This window comes from Macaca fascicularis, chromosome 1, assembly GCF_037993035.2.
Source record: "Macaca fascicularis isolate 582-1 chromosome 1, T2T-MFA8v1.1".
Lineage (NCBI taxonomy): Eukaryota > Metazoa > Chordata > Mammalia > Primates > Cercopithecidae > Macaca > Macaca fascicularis.
The window spans coordinates 123,913,652-123,930,351 of record NC_088375.1 but is presented as its reverse complement, the minus strand read 5'-3'; the positions used below and the strand labels follow the sequence as shown (position 1 = coordinate 123,930,351).

At 41.9% G+C, this 16,700-nt stretch overlaps 1 protein-coding gene across 3 annotated transcripts in view; it reads right to left on the bottom strand.

Moving 5' to 3' along the window:
* The window catches only part of SLC16A4 (solute carrier family 16 member 4), a 39,286-nt gene extending 27,978 nt beyond the window's left edge, over window positions 1–11,308 (bottom strand). For 2 of the 3 annotated variants that reach the window (XM_065548192.2, XM_005542410.5), the window contains exons 1-5: window positions 11,147–11,308; window positions 9,507–9,625; window positions 3,139–3,271; window positions 1,971–2,114; window positions 1,252–1,413 (exon numbers count right to left, since the gene is read on the bottom strand). In XM_065548192.2, coding sequence (XP_065404264.1) covers window positions 1,252–1,413; window positions 1,971–2,114; window positions 3,139–3,271; window positions 9,507–9,593 — 526 coding nt within the window. In that variant the 5' untranslated portion in view covers window positions 9,594–9,625; window positions 11,147–11,308. The remainder of the gene's footprint in view (window positions 1–1,251; window positions 1,414–1,970; window positions 2,115–3,138; window positions 3,272–9,506; window positions 9,626–11,146) is intronic. The other variant, XM_005542411.5, reaches the window with a different exon arrangement.
* Window positions 11,309–16,700: the final 5,392 nt, after the last annotated feature.

The window sequence follows — 16,700 nt, the reverse complement described above, 5'->3', positions numbered from 1 at the left end:
ACAGAAAAAATAGAATAAGATGAAATAAATCATTTGGAAACAACCTTAGAAGAGGGGACACCTGGCCAGGTGCTATGGCTCATGCCTATAGTCCTAGCATTTTGGGAGGCTGAGGCAGGCAGATCACTTGAGCCCAGGAGTTCAGGACCAGCCTGGGCAACATGGTGAAAACCTGTCTCTACAAAAAATACAAAAAAAATTAGCCTGATGTGGTGATATTCACCTGCAGTCCCAGTTACTTGGGAGGCTAAGGTGGGACGATCACTTAGCCTAGGAGGTGGAGGTTGCAGTGAGCCGATGTTATGCCACAGCACTCCAGCCTGAGTGACAAAGAGAGCCTATCTCAAAGAAAAAAGAAAAAAAAAAAAAGCAGGGGGAGGAAGGCATGGATAGCCTTTCATCCCATGACATTTTTTAGATCTTCCTTAAAAGATGACAGATGCTAATCTTGCCTTTGAAGCTGAATAGTTGCTTGCATTCAGCATGTCCTGATCAAAGCTATGGCTTATATGGTGCTTCTAAAGATAGAATAGGCTATAGGTTCTGCTATCCTATCATGGATTTGTCAGCTGGTCCCATTCACCATGAGACTACTGAATAGTTAGGAAAGATTCAACAAAACTGCCATGTAGATAGCAATAGGCATGAATACATACATATACATATATTTTTTCCAGTAGTTTAAGATTATTTTAATCCAAATATCTTAGTTACAAAGAAAATTGTGAGATGAATCATTTTTTATTCATTTGTGAAAATTTATAGTTGACATTGTATAAACTATTAAGGAACATACTCTTTTTACCAAAGTATTTTTATTTTTCATCTATTTTAGTGAGTCTGATGGAGGAGGCATTTTTTAAATGCGTATTTTTGTCTTAAAGGGAAAATGGGAAAAGTGAGTGTTTTGAGGGAGGAAGGGGGATGCCTTGTTTCCCCAGGAGTATCGCTTTTACTGCAAGCTGTTTCCAGCTGCACGGAATGCCCTCCATCTCCTCAGACTTTGAGCCCTATGGTAAATTCTGAGTTGAGTATGAGCTGGCAAAGCCTGCAAGTATTTCAAGATCTCCTCTGCATATGTATTCTCCAGGGAAGAGAAGCATATTTACTTTAGAAATTATGCTCATTTCCTCTCTTGCAATACCTTGTGAAATCGATTGCTCTAAAAGTCTTAACTTCCAGTTCTCAAAGGGAGAAAGCTGAATGCTAAATCTTGCACAGTTGATAGTAAAGAAACTTAGAATGACTTACCTGTCCAGTCATACAGATCTATAAGGAATTTTGTAAAGGGTGCCAACAGAAAAGTCAGTCCCATCCCAGAACGGGCAATAGCTGTAGAAAGAGCCAATCGTTTTTTGAAGTATTTGGTAGTTACCACAGCAGCTACTTGGTATAAGAAAGCAGAACCCAAACCTAAAAGAAAAACATAATAGTTTAGAATCACTCTCACATTAAGTGGCTTGGTACCAGAAAAGATAATTTCCTGGATCCAAGATAATAGGCCTTTTGGACCCAGGAACAGTAGAAGGGAAGGGTCCTGTTCCATCTTCTATGGATAGATGCATATATATATATATATATATATATATATATATATATATATACACACACACACAGACACACACACACACATACATACACACATACATATTTTTGAGACAGGGTCTCACTTTGTCACCCAGACTGAAGTGCAGTGGCACAGGCTCGGCTCACTACGGTCTCAACTTCCTGGGCTCAAGCAATCCTCCTGCCTCAGCCTCCCAAATAGCTGGGACTACAGACATGTGCCACCACTGGCCTGGCTAATTTTTGTATTTTTAGTAGAGACAGGGTTTCACCATGTTGCCCAGGCTGGTCTGGAACTTCTGGACTCAAGCGATCCACCCGCTTTGGCCTCCCAAAGTGCTAGGATTACAAGTGTGAGCCACCACTCCCATCCTTCTATGGTCACATAATTACAAGGAACTCACCAGGTAGAAGTCCCATAGTCACACAAAGAAAAGGAATACTTGTGGCCCAGCTGCTGATCAGATATCCACCAGTAACAAGGAAAGCCCCAAGAATGGAGGTAGTTTTCTCTCCAAGTATGTCACAAATAATAGCAACCAGGGGACCTTAAGAGAAGAAAGAAAGGCAATTCTTAGGTAAATATGATCTGGCATCTCTTATCCTCTGATGGCAATTTAAATGAATGACAAGGAAAGCAAGAGGACTGTTTACTTTGAAGTATTACGTATTCTTCAAAAAATATTTTCATATCGGGTTTTTTAATATCACTAGTCTCACACTATTTTAGTTTTTGGAAGGGGAGTTTAAAAGAAAATGTTTATTGCAAATAAGGTTTGGAGGGGAGGTGTTTTGAAATTCATTATAGAACCTCCACGAAAAGATTGCATATAGTGGTCAATGACTAGAATAAGGTTGAATCACTTATCTGCTCTTCCATCCTGTTACAGCTCCAAATAAAAGAGGAGAAATTGGTTCTATAATTTGTTTTGAGGCTGGACACCGTGGCTCTTTAATCTCATACTTTGGGAGGCCAAGGTGGGCAGATCACCTGAGGTCTGGAGTTTGAGACCAGCCTGGCCAACATGGTGAAACCCCATCTCTACTAAAAATACAAAAATTAGCCAGGCATGGTGGCGGGCGCCTGTAATCCCAGCTACGTGGGAGGCTGAGGCAGGAGAATCGCTTGAACCTGGGAGATGGAGGTTGCAGTGAGCCAAGATTACACCACTGCACTCCAGCCTGGGCAACAGAGTGAGAGTCTGTCTCAAAAAAATAAATAAATAAATATAATTGTTCTGAGTATACTTAGATAACTAGAACTTCATGGCCTAACTTCCAGGTTGAGGGCCTTACTCACTGAACCCATATTAAGGCATTAACAGACTGGAAAGGCAATGCATGAAATACTGAATCATGGCATTTAATAATTCTTCATCTTTCTTTCTTTGAATGCTGATTCTCCCAACTTTGTTACTAAGTCAAGTGGAAGCTAAATATTGCAATTCCTTACTTTCTTAGTGTTACATAATGAACCTGAATTTTAGCAATGCTTCAGTCTGGAATAGGAATCTTGGAATTGCCCTTTGTGGTTTTTCTCTTTGGACAGCAAGCTTATTGCCAGCCTTATACCTGCACAAAAACGAAGAGATGACATGATGGATCCAATCCAACCAATTTGCTCTGAGGTGCCTTCAAACTCTTCTTGAAAGACCACAAAGAAAATTGCAAAAGTCTTGGTCATCCCCATCACAAACACATTCACCTAAATCAAAGCAGACCAGAGTCCAACTCAGGTGGTAAGTCAGCCATTACAGAGGCAATTACGGCTACTAGAAGTTATGATTCCCTTAACCTACAACTATTTACCAGTTTGCCTTATTGGTTGAGCCTCATTATACATCTTATATTTTATGGGGGAAGTCATTACTTTTAAAGTAGCTAAGCATTTTAAATGGAAACATCTCATTTAATCCTCATTTCATGGCTTTGGAATAGGCATGCCAGTGTTGTATACCAAATAATTTATACCAAATAAACCATCCAATGGGTTCACCTTGCCTGCTGCCTAGATACAGCTGATTTATCAAGACGGGAATTGCAGTAGAGAAAGAGTTATTCCCACAGCGCCCATTGTGCAGGAGACTGGAGTTTATTATGCCAGTCAGTTTCCCTGAGGTTTTGGGGATCAGAGTTTTTAAGGATAATTTGGTGGGTGGGAGGCCAGTGAGTTGGGAGTGCTGATTGGTTGGGTCAGAGATGAAACAAAGCTGCCCTTTTGTGCCTAGTCACTTCTGGATGGAAGGGCAGGGGCAGGGGCAGGGGCAGGGGCGGGGGGACCCATGATCAGATAAACCAGCTTATTAATCTGGGTGGTGCCAGCTGATCCATCAAGTGCAGGGTCTGCAAATTATCTCAAGCACTGATCTTAGGTTTCACAATAGTGATGTTATCCCCCGAGCAATTTGGGGAGGGTCTGTCTTGTAGCCTCCAGCTTATGATTCCTAAACCATAATTTCTAATCTTATGGCTAATTTTTAATCCTACAAAGACAATCTAGTCCCCAGGCAGAAAGGAGGTGGTTTTTTTTGTTTGTTTTGTTTTGTGTTTTTTTTTGTTTTTTTTTGGAAAGGGCTGTTAGTTTCTCTTTCAAAATTAAGCTATCAACTAAGTTTCCCCCAAAGTTAGTTTAGCCTACACATGGGAATGAACAAGGACAGCTTGGAAGTTAGAAGCAAGATGGAGTTGGTTAGGTCAGATCTCTGTCTCCGTAATAATTTTCTCAGTTATAATTTTGCGACAGCAGTTCCAAGATCAGGAAAATGAAGTTTAGAGAGGTAAAAAGTTGCTTAAAATAGGGGTACTGGAACTGAGATTTGAACCCAGATTAGACTGACTCTAGATCCGGTATTCCTCTACTGCCCTCAGTAGCATCTGTTAAAGACAGCTAATTTCAGTTACCTTTGTGGGAGAAAAGTGTTTGTCCATAAGAGGAATAATTATTCCTGTCAGTTCTTAGATTAGTTTTGATTTAACTCTGCTGCTGAGCTGAGTACCTTCCTTCACTTGATATATAAATAGGTTGACCATATAATGTATCATCCAAATTGAGACACTCAAGAGTGAAAAGGGGTGCTTAATTTTGGATTAACTGGGATGTATGGTCACCTTAAGGTTGGGCCAGGTGCCCCATCCTTTTCTTTCTGCCCCACCTAATCTTCCTTACCTGCACTCCACTAGAATTGCTGCTTTGGAGATGAGGTTTTCTTTCTGTGGAGTATTAACTTTTATTTCTCAGAATTCTAGTTAGCCGGGGGGCTGTTAAGTGCTATTCTTTCTTTCCCTTTTTGAGTAACAGTCATACTTGATCCCACAGGGGTCTAGAGGGGAAACCTAGCCAGGGTTTGCATTCACTCTCAAAGCCCAGGAGCCATGTGTACTCTCTATCTCCAGGGGCTTCCTGGCTTCCCCTTTTCCTTTCCTTGTTTCGGTAGCACTGGCTTTTCAAGGCCACCTCTGCTTTCAACCTGGCCGTGCATTGCTTATGAACCACAAAACCAGCTGGGCATGGAGGCTCCTGCCTATAATCCTAGTACTTTGGGAGGCCAAAGTGGGTGGATCGCTTGAGCCCAGCAGTTCAAGACCAGCCTGGGCAACATGGCAAAACCCTGTCTCTACAAAAAGTACAAAAAATTAGCTGGGCGTAGTGGTATAACACCTGTAGTCCCAGCTACCTGGGAGGGTGAGGTAGGAGGATCTCCTGAACCTGGGAGGTCAAGGGTACAGTGAGCTGTGATCACACTATCTGCACTCCAGCCTGGGTGACAGTGAGACCTTGTCTCAAAATTAATAAAAGAACCACAAAGCCTTAGGTTCCCTTTCATTAATGCCACTTTCTCAGCCCATCTGTTACAGTTCTGTACTCATCTCGCTTAATACCTGTTCCCTGGACAATCATTCACTCTCAAGGTTTTAATTACCACCTGCATACTTATGGTGGTGTAGCTGAATAGGGTTCTGCAATCAGTCTGCCTTAACTTGCATCCAGGCTGTGCTTCCTACTGGGGCGTGACCTTGGGCAAACTACTTCGCACATCACAGGGGTTAAGCTTCCTCTTTTATGATGGAGGGGCGGCGGTGAGGGATGAAAATGTTACCTAGCTCATAAGACTGAAGAGTAATTGAGAAAATTCTGATACGGTACTTAATATTTGGCACTTAACACTCAAAACAATTAACTGTGGTTTCCATTCTGCTTTCCCGAGAGCTTTAAATTCCTCTAATTGTCTACCATATCTTTATAACTTCTAGTCAACATGTCCAAACATAAACTCACATTTCCCTTATCCTATGCCTACTCTTTTCAGTTTTTTCTATTGGTACCATTCACTCATTCATTTGAATGAGAGACATGCTTTCTCTTAGATACCTCCCTCCCTCAGCCCCTGCTTTTAAATAATCGTCAAGACCTGCCCCCTTCTTTTCACCCCATCACTATTGGCGATGCTCAGAAATTGCAACAGTGGTAGTGGTGAGGAAGAAGTCTCTTAATATACTTTTCCCCTTTCTGATTTGATAAAAGGAACAAACTTATTTAGAATGAACAGTGCTATAAACGCCAGGACTATATATTCAAAAGTTAAAAAGACATTTTATCAGGCCTCCATTTAGGCAATTTATAACCATAATTTTCCTCTAAGGCACTTCTGTCAGGCTAGAAATTAGGCTAGAAAATATACACAGATCTCAAATGACTTGGACTTTCTTCTGTCAGTTCATAATAATGTGGTGATTGTGTCCTTTCATGAGCAAGGAGTACTAAAATGCATCATTCTGTAAAATAAACTTCCTTTTGTTCTGTGCTGGTATCTAGAGGATGTTGACCTCTATATTCTTAGCTACCTAAATTTAGCTAGCTCCTGGTCCCCCAGTTCAGAGCTTTTTGTCTCTGATTTGTCCTTGATGTCTGGGTGTAGCAGCAGTGAATGGTTAGGACTTGTCTCTAATAACTGGGTCCGTGTCCACTGTGTATCAAGAAGACCAAGGGCAGAGCCTTTGCACCTACCATGCTTACTGTCCCTTAACTTGAAGTCTTCCAACTTTGTTTGAGTTTTGACTCAAAGATATTAAAACTCTCTCCCAAGGTGTAGGTTTTTTCTTAGTTAATTTAGCAGACTACATAAATCTGCATTGTTCTACATAATCCCATGTCTTAGACCAAGCTTGGTAGGTTTCAGTTCTGTTACCAGAGTCCACATCATACATGGTAAATGACTCACTCCAAAATAAAGCAAAAACCCTAGAACTTCTCTAGTCCCCTCATTTTCTTTTTGTCTTTAAGAGCAGTTAATTGGGTTGAATCTGGCAGGAACACCTTAAGCAGGCCTTCCCCCACACCCCACCTCCAGTAAGAGTTTCCTCACTAGATCATTTTAATTATTGTCTTGGGAAAGGAGTTGGATCAGCCTCAGTGACTTATTTTCAATACAGGGACCAGGCTTTGTCAGAGTTAGTTTTATCTAATAACAACTTCTTATCCTGCATCCCTTTCTAGTATCACCATAGCTCCTCCTGACCTTCACAGACAAGTTTCTGTAAAAAATACTCTATTAGGTATCTCAGCTTTCTGTCATTCTGCTACTCCACTGAAAACTAAAGGTCACTACCTTTGGCCCCCACTGCTCCACTGTACTAGCTCTTATCAAGGTTATGGGACTTTTTTGTTGCTAAACCAATAGACTCTTGTTATTTCTCTCCTATTTGACCTCTCAGTAGCATCTGCTTATCACATTTCTCTGAAATGCAAATCTATGACATCCCTGCTTAATTTTTCTCATTAGCTTCTCATAGCCTCAAGAGCCATTCTCATCTCTTCAGTTTCATCAACTATCCCCTTCATCCTTATTTGTTTATTCATAAATGTGTGCAGCTATCAATTCACCCATCTATCCATCCACCAACAGTATTTACTGAGTGCCTACTACGTTCCAGGCTGTATACTGGCACTGGGCTTACAGTAATGAGCGTATACTCATGAGCAATGCAGACGAAGGCCCTGCCCCCACAGAACATTCAGTCTAGTAAGACAGACTGAATACAGAAAACAGTCATACAAATATATAAAGTGTGGCAAGTTGATTAGAATGAATCTCTCTCTTTTTTTTAAGTAGGAAGCTCCCAAAGAACATTGTTATTTTTCACTTACCAGGAGCTCCTCTGTTATAGAAAAGAACACTTGTAAGTCATACAGAAACAAAAGCACAGTCATTCAAGTGTGCACATTACAACTGTGGGGGATTAGCCTCTGAATTTATTGTTAACATTTTGAGGATCCAGTGCATTTTTTGTGCTTAGTAAGCAGTATCACACCCTAAAAGTGGTACAGTGTTTATTAATCTGGTTATTAGATGGTTTTTCTTACGAGCAACTGAATTGGTCAAAAACCATTCTATCCTCAGAGGATAATGTAGAAAAAGTCAGGGTGGTTACTGGGGAGAAAGGCAGGAGAATTAGAGATCCTCACCAACAGTGCCCATTCTGCAAAACCTATGATTTAGGGAGGTGGCCCAGCCACAGGAAGGGCTCTCAGACTTAGGGCATCCTTTAGTTTCCCTATTAGTAACATTTCTGGGAGGAAAATGAGATTCCACATTCTTCAGTACTGAAGCTAATGTTTAGCAAGTACTACCATTATGTGTTAGGAGTTTTGTATTACATAAATCCTGGCTGGGGACCTCTGCCCCTAACTTCTTTAGCACTAGGGAGGAGGCCTGATGTTTTCCCACCATCCTATTTGTAGAGTTCTTAGTTATCTGCATGTGAACTATAGGATTATTAGAAGGCACCAGGACTTGTGCTACCCTTCCCTGTGAGATGCTTACTGTAGGGCTGAGTAGGGGAGAAGTGTCGGCAAGAAGGGTATTTTTTTGAGTGCATGTGCCGCTGGTGCTGCTCTCTGGAGAGCTGTGTGGGGCATAGCTGGGATTCACCGACATTCTGGAATGGGCATGCTGATGATGCAGATCACCACTGTCACACCTCAACCCCTGGGAGGGTGAGGGAAAGAAGTTAATTTAAAAAATGGAATGCCTAGTCTAGTTGCTTATGGGTGAAGGAGAAAAATCAGGCTCCCCCTTCAAAATCCGTGTCCTCTCTTTCCAAACACATTGGAAATATAGATAGCATAAACTATAGTTAGTGGGGATGGATTGGGAAGTAGACAGCAGGCCAGAGGAAACGTCCCCACCCCTTATCAGTGGAGGGGGCTGTGCCAGCAGTGCTCTATCTATGCTGGGCTGAACTGGGGAGACCACCCCCAGAGCACTTTTTAGCACCTCTCAGTGCTACTTTTGGGATGGTTAAAAGTCTGATTGTCCCCAAACCCTAATTGCCATGCAGCCAGTACAGAACTGCTGATTGTGACTGAACATTCTCAGGTTTAAGAGGTGGTAGACAGGAAGATTAGAGGACTGGATTCAGGAACGTTTCTGTTTGTTTGTTTTGAGAGAGTCTCTCATGGTTGCCTATGCTACAATGCAGTGGCAGGATCTTGGCTCACTTCAGTCTCCGCCTCCTGAGTTCAAGCAATTCTCCTGCCTCAGCCTCCCAAGTAGCTGGGACTACAGGCGCACGCCACTGCACTCAGCTAATTTTTGTAGAGATGGGATTTCACCATGCTAGCCAGGCTGGTCTCGAACTCCTGACTTCAAGTGATCCGCCCACCTAGGCCTCCCAAAGTGCTAGAATTATAGGCGTGAACCCCCACACCCAGCCCAGGAACGTTTCTGCTTTCGCTCCAGGGGTATTTTCAGCTTTCTCCTAGGTTGGGCATGGGCCTCTGACTTTAGCAGTTTTTGGCAGCTCCTGGCCTTGTTCCTGCCCACCCCTCCAGTCAGGTGCCAAAGATTTCCTAAGTGATCTTATTTGTAGGCAGCCCTGAGCCTTTCTCCAGAAAGCCTGCTTTCAGGCAATAGGAAAGGGGGAAAAAAGCGAAATCTTACCAGGAAAAAATGAACCACAATCATCCATCCCCATCCTCCATCCGGGGTTTCAGTGTAAGGTCGGGCCTTCCCCTCCCTCTTCAGCATGATGCCTCTTCTATTTTAAATGCAGAAGATCCCTGTGATAAATCCAAGACAGTTGATTCAGTGGACCAGAAACTAAACTTTTAAACTTTTTATCTGAAAGGGAATGTTCATACATTGTTGGTGGGAATACAAATTAGTTCAGCCACTGTGCAAAGCAGTTTGGAGATTTCTGAAAGAACTAAAAATTGAACTACCATTTGACCCAGTAATCCCATTCCTGGGTATATACCCAAAAGAAGATAAATTGTTCTACCAAAAAGCCACATGCACTTTTAGGTTCACTGCAGCATTATTCACAGTAACAAAGACATGGAATCAACCTATGTGCTCATCAAGAGTGGGTTGGATAAAGAAAATGTGACACATAGACACCATGGAATACTACACAGCCATAAAAAAGAACAAAATCATATCCTTTACAGCAATATGGATGCAGCTGGAAACCATTATCTTGAGCAAACTGATGCAGAAACAACCAAATACTGCATGTTCTCACTTATAAGTGGGAGCTAAACATTGGGTACATATGGATGTAAAGATGGGAACCACAGTCATTGGGGACTACAAGATAGGGAGGGAGGAGGGTTGAAAAACTCCCTATTGGGTGCTATGCTCACTACCTGGGTGACAGGTTCAATTATACTCCAAATCTCAGCATCACACAATATACCTCTGTAGCAAACCTACACATGTACCCCCCGAATCTAAAATAAAAGTTGGAATTTAAAACAAAACAGCAAAAAAACCTTTTTTCCTCTGATAAAAAACCACTTGTAATTTTTCTGAAGCCCCTCAGTTACAGATGAAGTCTGCCTGATGCAACTAAGGACTTAGTTAGCTGGAAAGCCTGACCTCAGTGACTGTGGGGTGGCCAATCTGAAAACTGTACTCAGTGTCCCTCGCCCCAGGTCTGCAAGCCAGTTTCTTGGGGAAGCTGTACATCACCCTGCTGGTCCTCTGGGTGAACTCTCGACTTAAGAGATAGAAAGGGAAGGGAAGCCTTGAGTTTAGGAATTCTCCTTAGAAAACACTTGCTAAATGTAAATATTTTTGGAGCTAAACAGACGTGACAACGAAATGCGATACCCGCTCATTGAATATATCCTAGATCAGAAAAAAAGTTGTAAAAGACAGTTTGTGGGGACAATTGGGGAAACTTGAATATGGACTGTATAATACAGAATACCAAGGTTAACCTCTTGGATATGATGGTGATCTTGTGGTTCCACAAGAGAATATTCTTAGGAGATACATGCTAAAGTATTCAGGAGTAACATGACACTGTGCTACCTTTTCACAATCGGTTCTGTAAAACAAACAAGTATATATAAAGAATGATAGCAAAAAGAAAATGTAAATGTTCTGAGGAAGGGGAACAGTACTCATTATTTTACCTGTTGGGTTGAAGGCTGACTATTTCTAACTGAAAAGGAAAGTCAGCTGGCAGGGTGTGCAGAATGGCCATCTGGTGAGCAGGCTGGGTGGGGAGAGATGCCAGTCATCGAAGACGTCGTAGAAAACCAACCCAGCACACAGTCCCATTCCCATCTTACCTTTGATGTGGTGTTCAGCAAAGAAATCCTCCACAGATCGGGCAATTAAGGAAGAAAAATAAATTACACCATTTTCTGGAATGTTACTCTTTTTCTAAGGCATTTCATTTTACTGCACTGTGAAAACAAGCGAGCATTGTAAGAGCCAAGGAGGGCTCAGACGATTTAGGCCCTCCTGCTAGTGGACTTTACTTCCTGAGGGGAGGAGGAAGAACTGTGATTTGATGTCATCTCAGGCCCTCCCTCCACCCACAGTTGCTCAGAAGGTAGAATTTTTTGCCGCAGGCTCAAAAGCAAGCAGAGTAAACTAAGTGGAAAGTCCTTTTGGCGACTATGCTCAGGGCAGGGGGATGGGGCTCCAGAGCTCTCATACACTTGTCTTCAAAGTTCCTCAGGGAACTTCTCATGACATGCCTATTTTACAGGAGAATATAAAACTGGATGGGTGGCGAGAGAGGCATTTCCTGGGCCACAAACAGTAATCTTCAGTAAGCTCAACCCATTCGTGTGGCCTTTTGTATATTGACTAAAGATTCTGCTTACTAATTTGGGGTTTCAGACCCCATTTTAATTGCATTTTTGAGACCTGATTACCTCAACCACCTCCTGCAAAAGATGTATGCTCGTAGTAACTTTAACGAGATGGTTTTTTATTTTGGAAATGGTTAGGGCTGAGACTCCTAGAAAATTACTGGGATAATTCAACTTTCTCTTCCCATTTCCTCCCTCGACTCTACCCTCCACATAAAACTAAACAAAACAAACAAGTCAAATGGGAAATTGTCTTTCGTCTCCCACACCAATATTCCAGATTTTAAACCAGAGTATATTTTAGATGAAAGGATGTGTTTTTAGTTTTATCTGGAAAATCTGCACATATTTATGCATGCTCCTTTTTAAAAAGCAAGAGGCTTCTCAGGTTCTTAAAATCAAACCCTATAACACTTTTTGATTAAAGTGCTTGCAGAAGGACAGCTTAGTTGTTTGGGAGGGTGTCCTGTAAGTGTAACCATGGAAGGATTATGCGGTTACATGATGCTGGTGGCAGGGATCAAATAAACATTCAGCAGAAGGAGAAAACCAGAAGAGAGAAGGCAAATGCTTTCCAGAGAGCTGTTTGTAATTATGAATACACTCTAGACTATATATATATATATATTTTTTTTTTTTTTTTTTTTTTTTTTGAGACAGAGTCTCACTCTGTTGCCCAGGCTGAAGTGCAGTGGTGCAATTTCGGCTCACTGCAACCTCTGCCTCCCGTGTTCAAGCGATTCTCCTGCCTCAGTCTCCCAAGTAGCTGGGACTACAGGTGCACACCACCACGCCCGGCTAATGTTTTGTATTTTAGTAGAGATGGGGTTTCACCGTGTTGCCCAGGCTGGTCTTGAACTCCTGAGCTCAGGCAATCTGCCTGCCTTAGCCTCCCAAAGTGCTAGGATTACAGACATAAGCCACTGTGGCTGGCCTGAAAACATTTTTTAGTAAACAAGACTGATTTATTTATTTATTTATTTGGTGGCCCGCTTGTTGCTCTTTTAAAGCAGGGCTATCTATGATTTCTTTTTTTATTGAGACAGGGTCTGCTCTATTGCCCAGGCTGGAGTGCAGTGGCATAATCATGGCTTACTGCAGCCTTGACCTCCCCAGTTCAAGCAATCCTCCCACCTCAGCCTCCTGAGTAGCTGGGACTACAGGCATGCGCCACCATGCTCAGCTAATTAAAATTTTTTGTTGTTGTTGTAGAGATGGGGGTTTCATCCTTTTACCCAGGCTGTTTGCGATCTCCTGGGCTCAAGCGATCCTCCCATCTTGACCTCCCAAAGTATTGGGATTACAGGTTTAGCCACCATAATGGGCCAGCTACCTATAATTCTAATCACAGGATGAAATGAGGCAAGACTTTATATATATTTTTCTCACACACACAGAGGAATATATATACACATACATATATACATATAGGAATATGTACACATACAAGAATATATACACATACAAGAATATATACACATGCACACACACACACACATATTCCTATTCATCTATATCTTATAACAGGCTTTATATTGATAGAGAACTCCGATGCTAATGCCTGGGGTCAGATTTGAAATGCAGCAGAACAGGAAGTCATTCATAGAGGCCAAGAGGGCAGCAAAGTAATCAGAGAGTAACTCCTTCAAATCAGAGAATAACTCCTTCAAACATATGTTTCATGAAGGCGTATTAACAGAAATCTGCAGGCTTGGTGATAATCTCAATTTTGTCATTTTTTAAGCCCGTAGACTCTTTGAGTCTGTTTCTAAAACTCTAAAGTGTATCTAATATTTTGCAAGGTTGTTGTGAGGATTAACAATATATCATGTAAGATGACTACACATTGGACCTACTATTGGTACTTGGTTCATGAAAAATAATTTTCGTTAGTCAAATGAGGCCTAATAGCAAGAACAAAGAATTCTTAAGCCACCTTTGGGATATTAGTTAACATTTTGGCAGCTGTACCTGATTGACTTAATAAAGCTTATAGGGTCTTTAAGGAAACATAAACAATTCCCTTAACTTCTAACCTTTTAACTCTTGGCCCTAAAGCTATTCAGCAAGAATGCAGCATGATTTTGCAATCATCACCCAAGGTAATCGACATGATTACTCTCATCCCACTGTCAAATATAGCCAGCCCAGGAATAATCTTTAACACTTTTGGATTTAGACTTTAATAAGCATTACCAACTAGAATTAAGATATTTTATTTTTAGTTGACTCTCTCCTTGCCCTCATTCAATTCTTGTGCAGAAAAGAGTTACTGGCAAGAGATTCCTATTCTTTGAAACATCACTGGCCTGAGATTCCTATTCTTTGAAAGGCCTGTTTACATGGTTGGCCTCTGGCTGGCAACTGGGAACTTAGATTTCAGGGGGTTTCCTACCATTCCTTAAATGATAATAGTGAATCATTGTGCCTAAAGTATGTAAACAATACAATTTTTATGCTGAACGTTTGCTTTCTTTTTGGGAGCCTGGAATTTTGATATGTGCTAGGCAGAGGGTTCTTACGTGACCAGCCCCCTTGGGCACTGAGTCTCTACTAAGCTTTCTGGATTTGCAACATTTCACACATGTTACAACTCATTGCTGGAGGAATTAACTGCATCCTGTGTATCTTCACTGATAGAATAATTCTTGCAAGCTTCTGCCTGGTTTCTTCTGGACTTTGCCCCATCCTCCTTTTGCCTTTGTTGAGTCAGCTTTGTATCCTTTCACTTTAATAAACCATGTAAGTACAACAACTATGTGCTCGGTCCTGTGAGTCATCCTAGTGAATTATCAAACCTGAGTGGTTGAATGAGTCTGGGTTATTGAGAAAGAATAGAATATTCTCCAGAGCAAGAACCAGTGATGGGGGAGGAGACATTGAGGTTGATTTACTATAAGAATTGACTCACATGATTATGGAGACTGAAAAGCCTGCACTGTGGTCAGCAAGCGGGACAATCAAGAGAGTTGATGGTGTAGTTCCAGTCTGAGTCCAGAAGCCTGAAAACCAGAAGTGCTGATGGTGTAAGCTTTAGTCTGAGAGGGCCTGAGAACCAGGAGAGCCATTTGTGTAAGTTCCATTCTGAGTCTGAGTCCAAAGTCAGGAGAAGACCGATGTCCCGACTCCAGGACAGTCAGGCAATGAGAAATTCTTTGTTAGCCTTTTATTCTAGTCAGGCCTTTAATGGATTGCATGAGTTCCGCCCACATTGGGGAGGGCAGTCTTCTTCAGTCTACTGATTCAAATGCTGATCTCATCCAGAAACACCTTCACAGTTGCACCCCAAAATAATGTTTAGCCAAATACCTGAGCATCCCATAGCCCAGCCAAGCTGACACATAAAATTAACTGTTATAGAAGTGTCCTGGGACTCCCTCATACAAGCATACTTCAGTTTTGGCTCTGTACAGACTAGAAAATAAGCCTTCTCCAGCCTCAAGCTCTTTCCAGCGTGTCTTATGTTTCATTGATAAATTGGATACATTATATCCTACCTCAAAGGGTGCTGTGAAGAATAAATGAGAATGTATGTTCATTTATTTCATTCAATAAAAACAGTTGCTTTCTATGTGCCAGATGTTGTGCCAGACAGAGGGGGCTATATAGTGCACACAGGCTGGCATGAGATGTGGCCCAAGGGGTTAGCAGGGGCTAAATCATGCAGGGGTTGGGAGGTCACGGTTAAAACTTCTTTAATTAATTTTTTTTTTTTTTGAGACAGGGTCTCGCTCAGTCACAGCCCAGGCTGGAGTGCAATGGCACAATCTCATCTCACTGCAGCCTCTGCCTCCTGGATTCAAGTGATTCTTGTGCCTCATCCTCCTGAGTAGCTGGGATTATGTGCACCACCACACCCGGCTAATTTTTTTTTGGATTTTTAGTAGAGATGGGGTTTCACCATGTTGGCCAGGCTGGTTTCGAACTCCTGACCTCAAGTTATCTGCCCATCTCGGCTTTCCAGAGTGCTAAGATTACAGGCATGAACCACTGTGCCCAGCCATAACTTTTTAATTCTAAATGCAATGGAAGGCTGTTCATAGTGGCTCACACCTATAATCCCGGCACTTTGAGAGGCCAAAGTGGGTGAATCAGTTGAGGCCAGGAGTTTGAAACCAACCTGGCCAACATGGCGAAACCCTGTCTCTATGCAAAAATTAGCCAGGTGTTGTGGTGCATGCCTGTAATCCCAGCTACTCGGGAGACTGAGGCACAAGAATCACTTGAACCCGGGAGGCAGAGGTTGCAGTGAACTGAGATTGTGCCACTGCACTCCAGCCTGGGTGACAGAGCGAGACTGTCTCAAAAAAAAAAAAAAAAAAAGAAAAAAAAAAAGACAAAGCTTGTGCCCTCAAAGTGTGTATACTAGTGGGGAAGTCAGACATAAAACAACATGTATGTCAGTTATTAATAAGTATGGTGAAGACCACACATATATATCCCATCTATTAAAGTACAAGCTCAAAGACTGGAGCTATGTCTTACTAAAATGTTTGCTGTTCTCACATAGCACCTTATATTTGTAGATGCTTAATATTTTTGGATAAATAATATTCTGGAGGTTTTTACACTGTCAAATGTTAAATTGCTAGAGCAACAGAACTACATTCAAGTTCAACAAATCCGTCTTTTGTGCCTGCTTGTGCACAATTCCGTTGTTGAAAACTATAAAGGTTGAAGCGAACTTTTTTTTTTTTTTTTGAGATAGTGGCTTGCTCTGTTACCCAGGCTAGGGTGCAGTGGCACATCATCAACGTCAACCTTCTAGGCTCAAGTGACCCTCCTGCCTCAGCCTCCCGAGTAGCTTGGACTACAGGCCCATGCCACCATGCCTGGTTAATTAAAAAGAGCTTTTTTTGTAGAGATGGGGTCACAGTATGTTGCCCAGGCTGGTCTTGGCTTAAGCCATCTCCTGCCTTGACCTCTCAAAGTGCTGGAATTACAGGTATGAGTCACTGTACTCAGCTAGACCTATACTTTTCAAATGTAAAAATTTATTTTCTAGCCAACATGTCCTATTTGG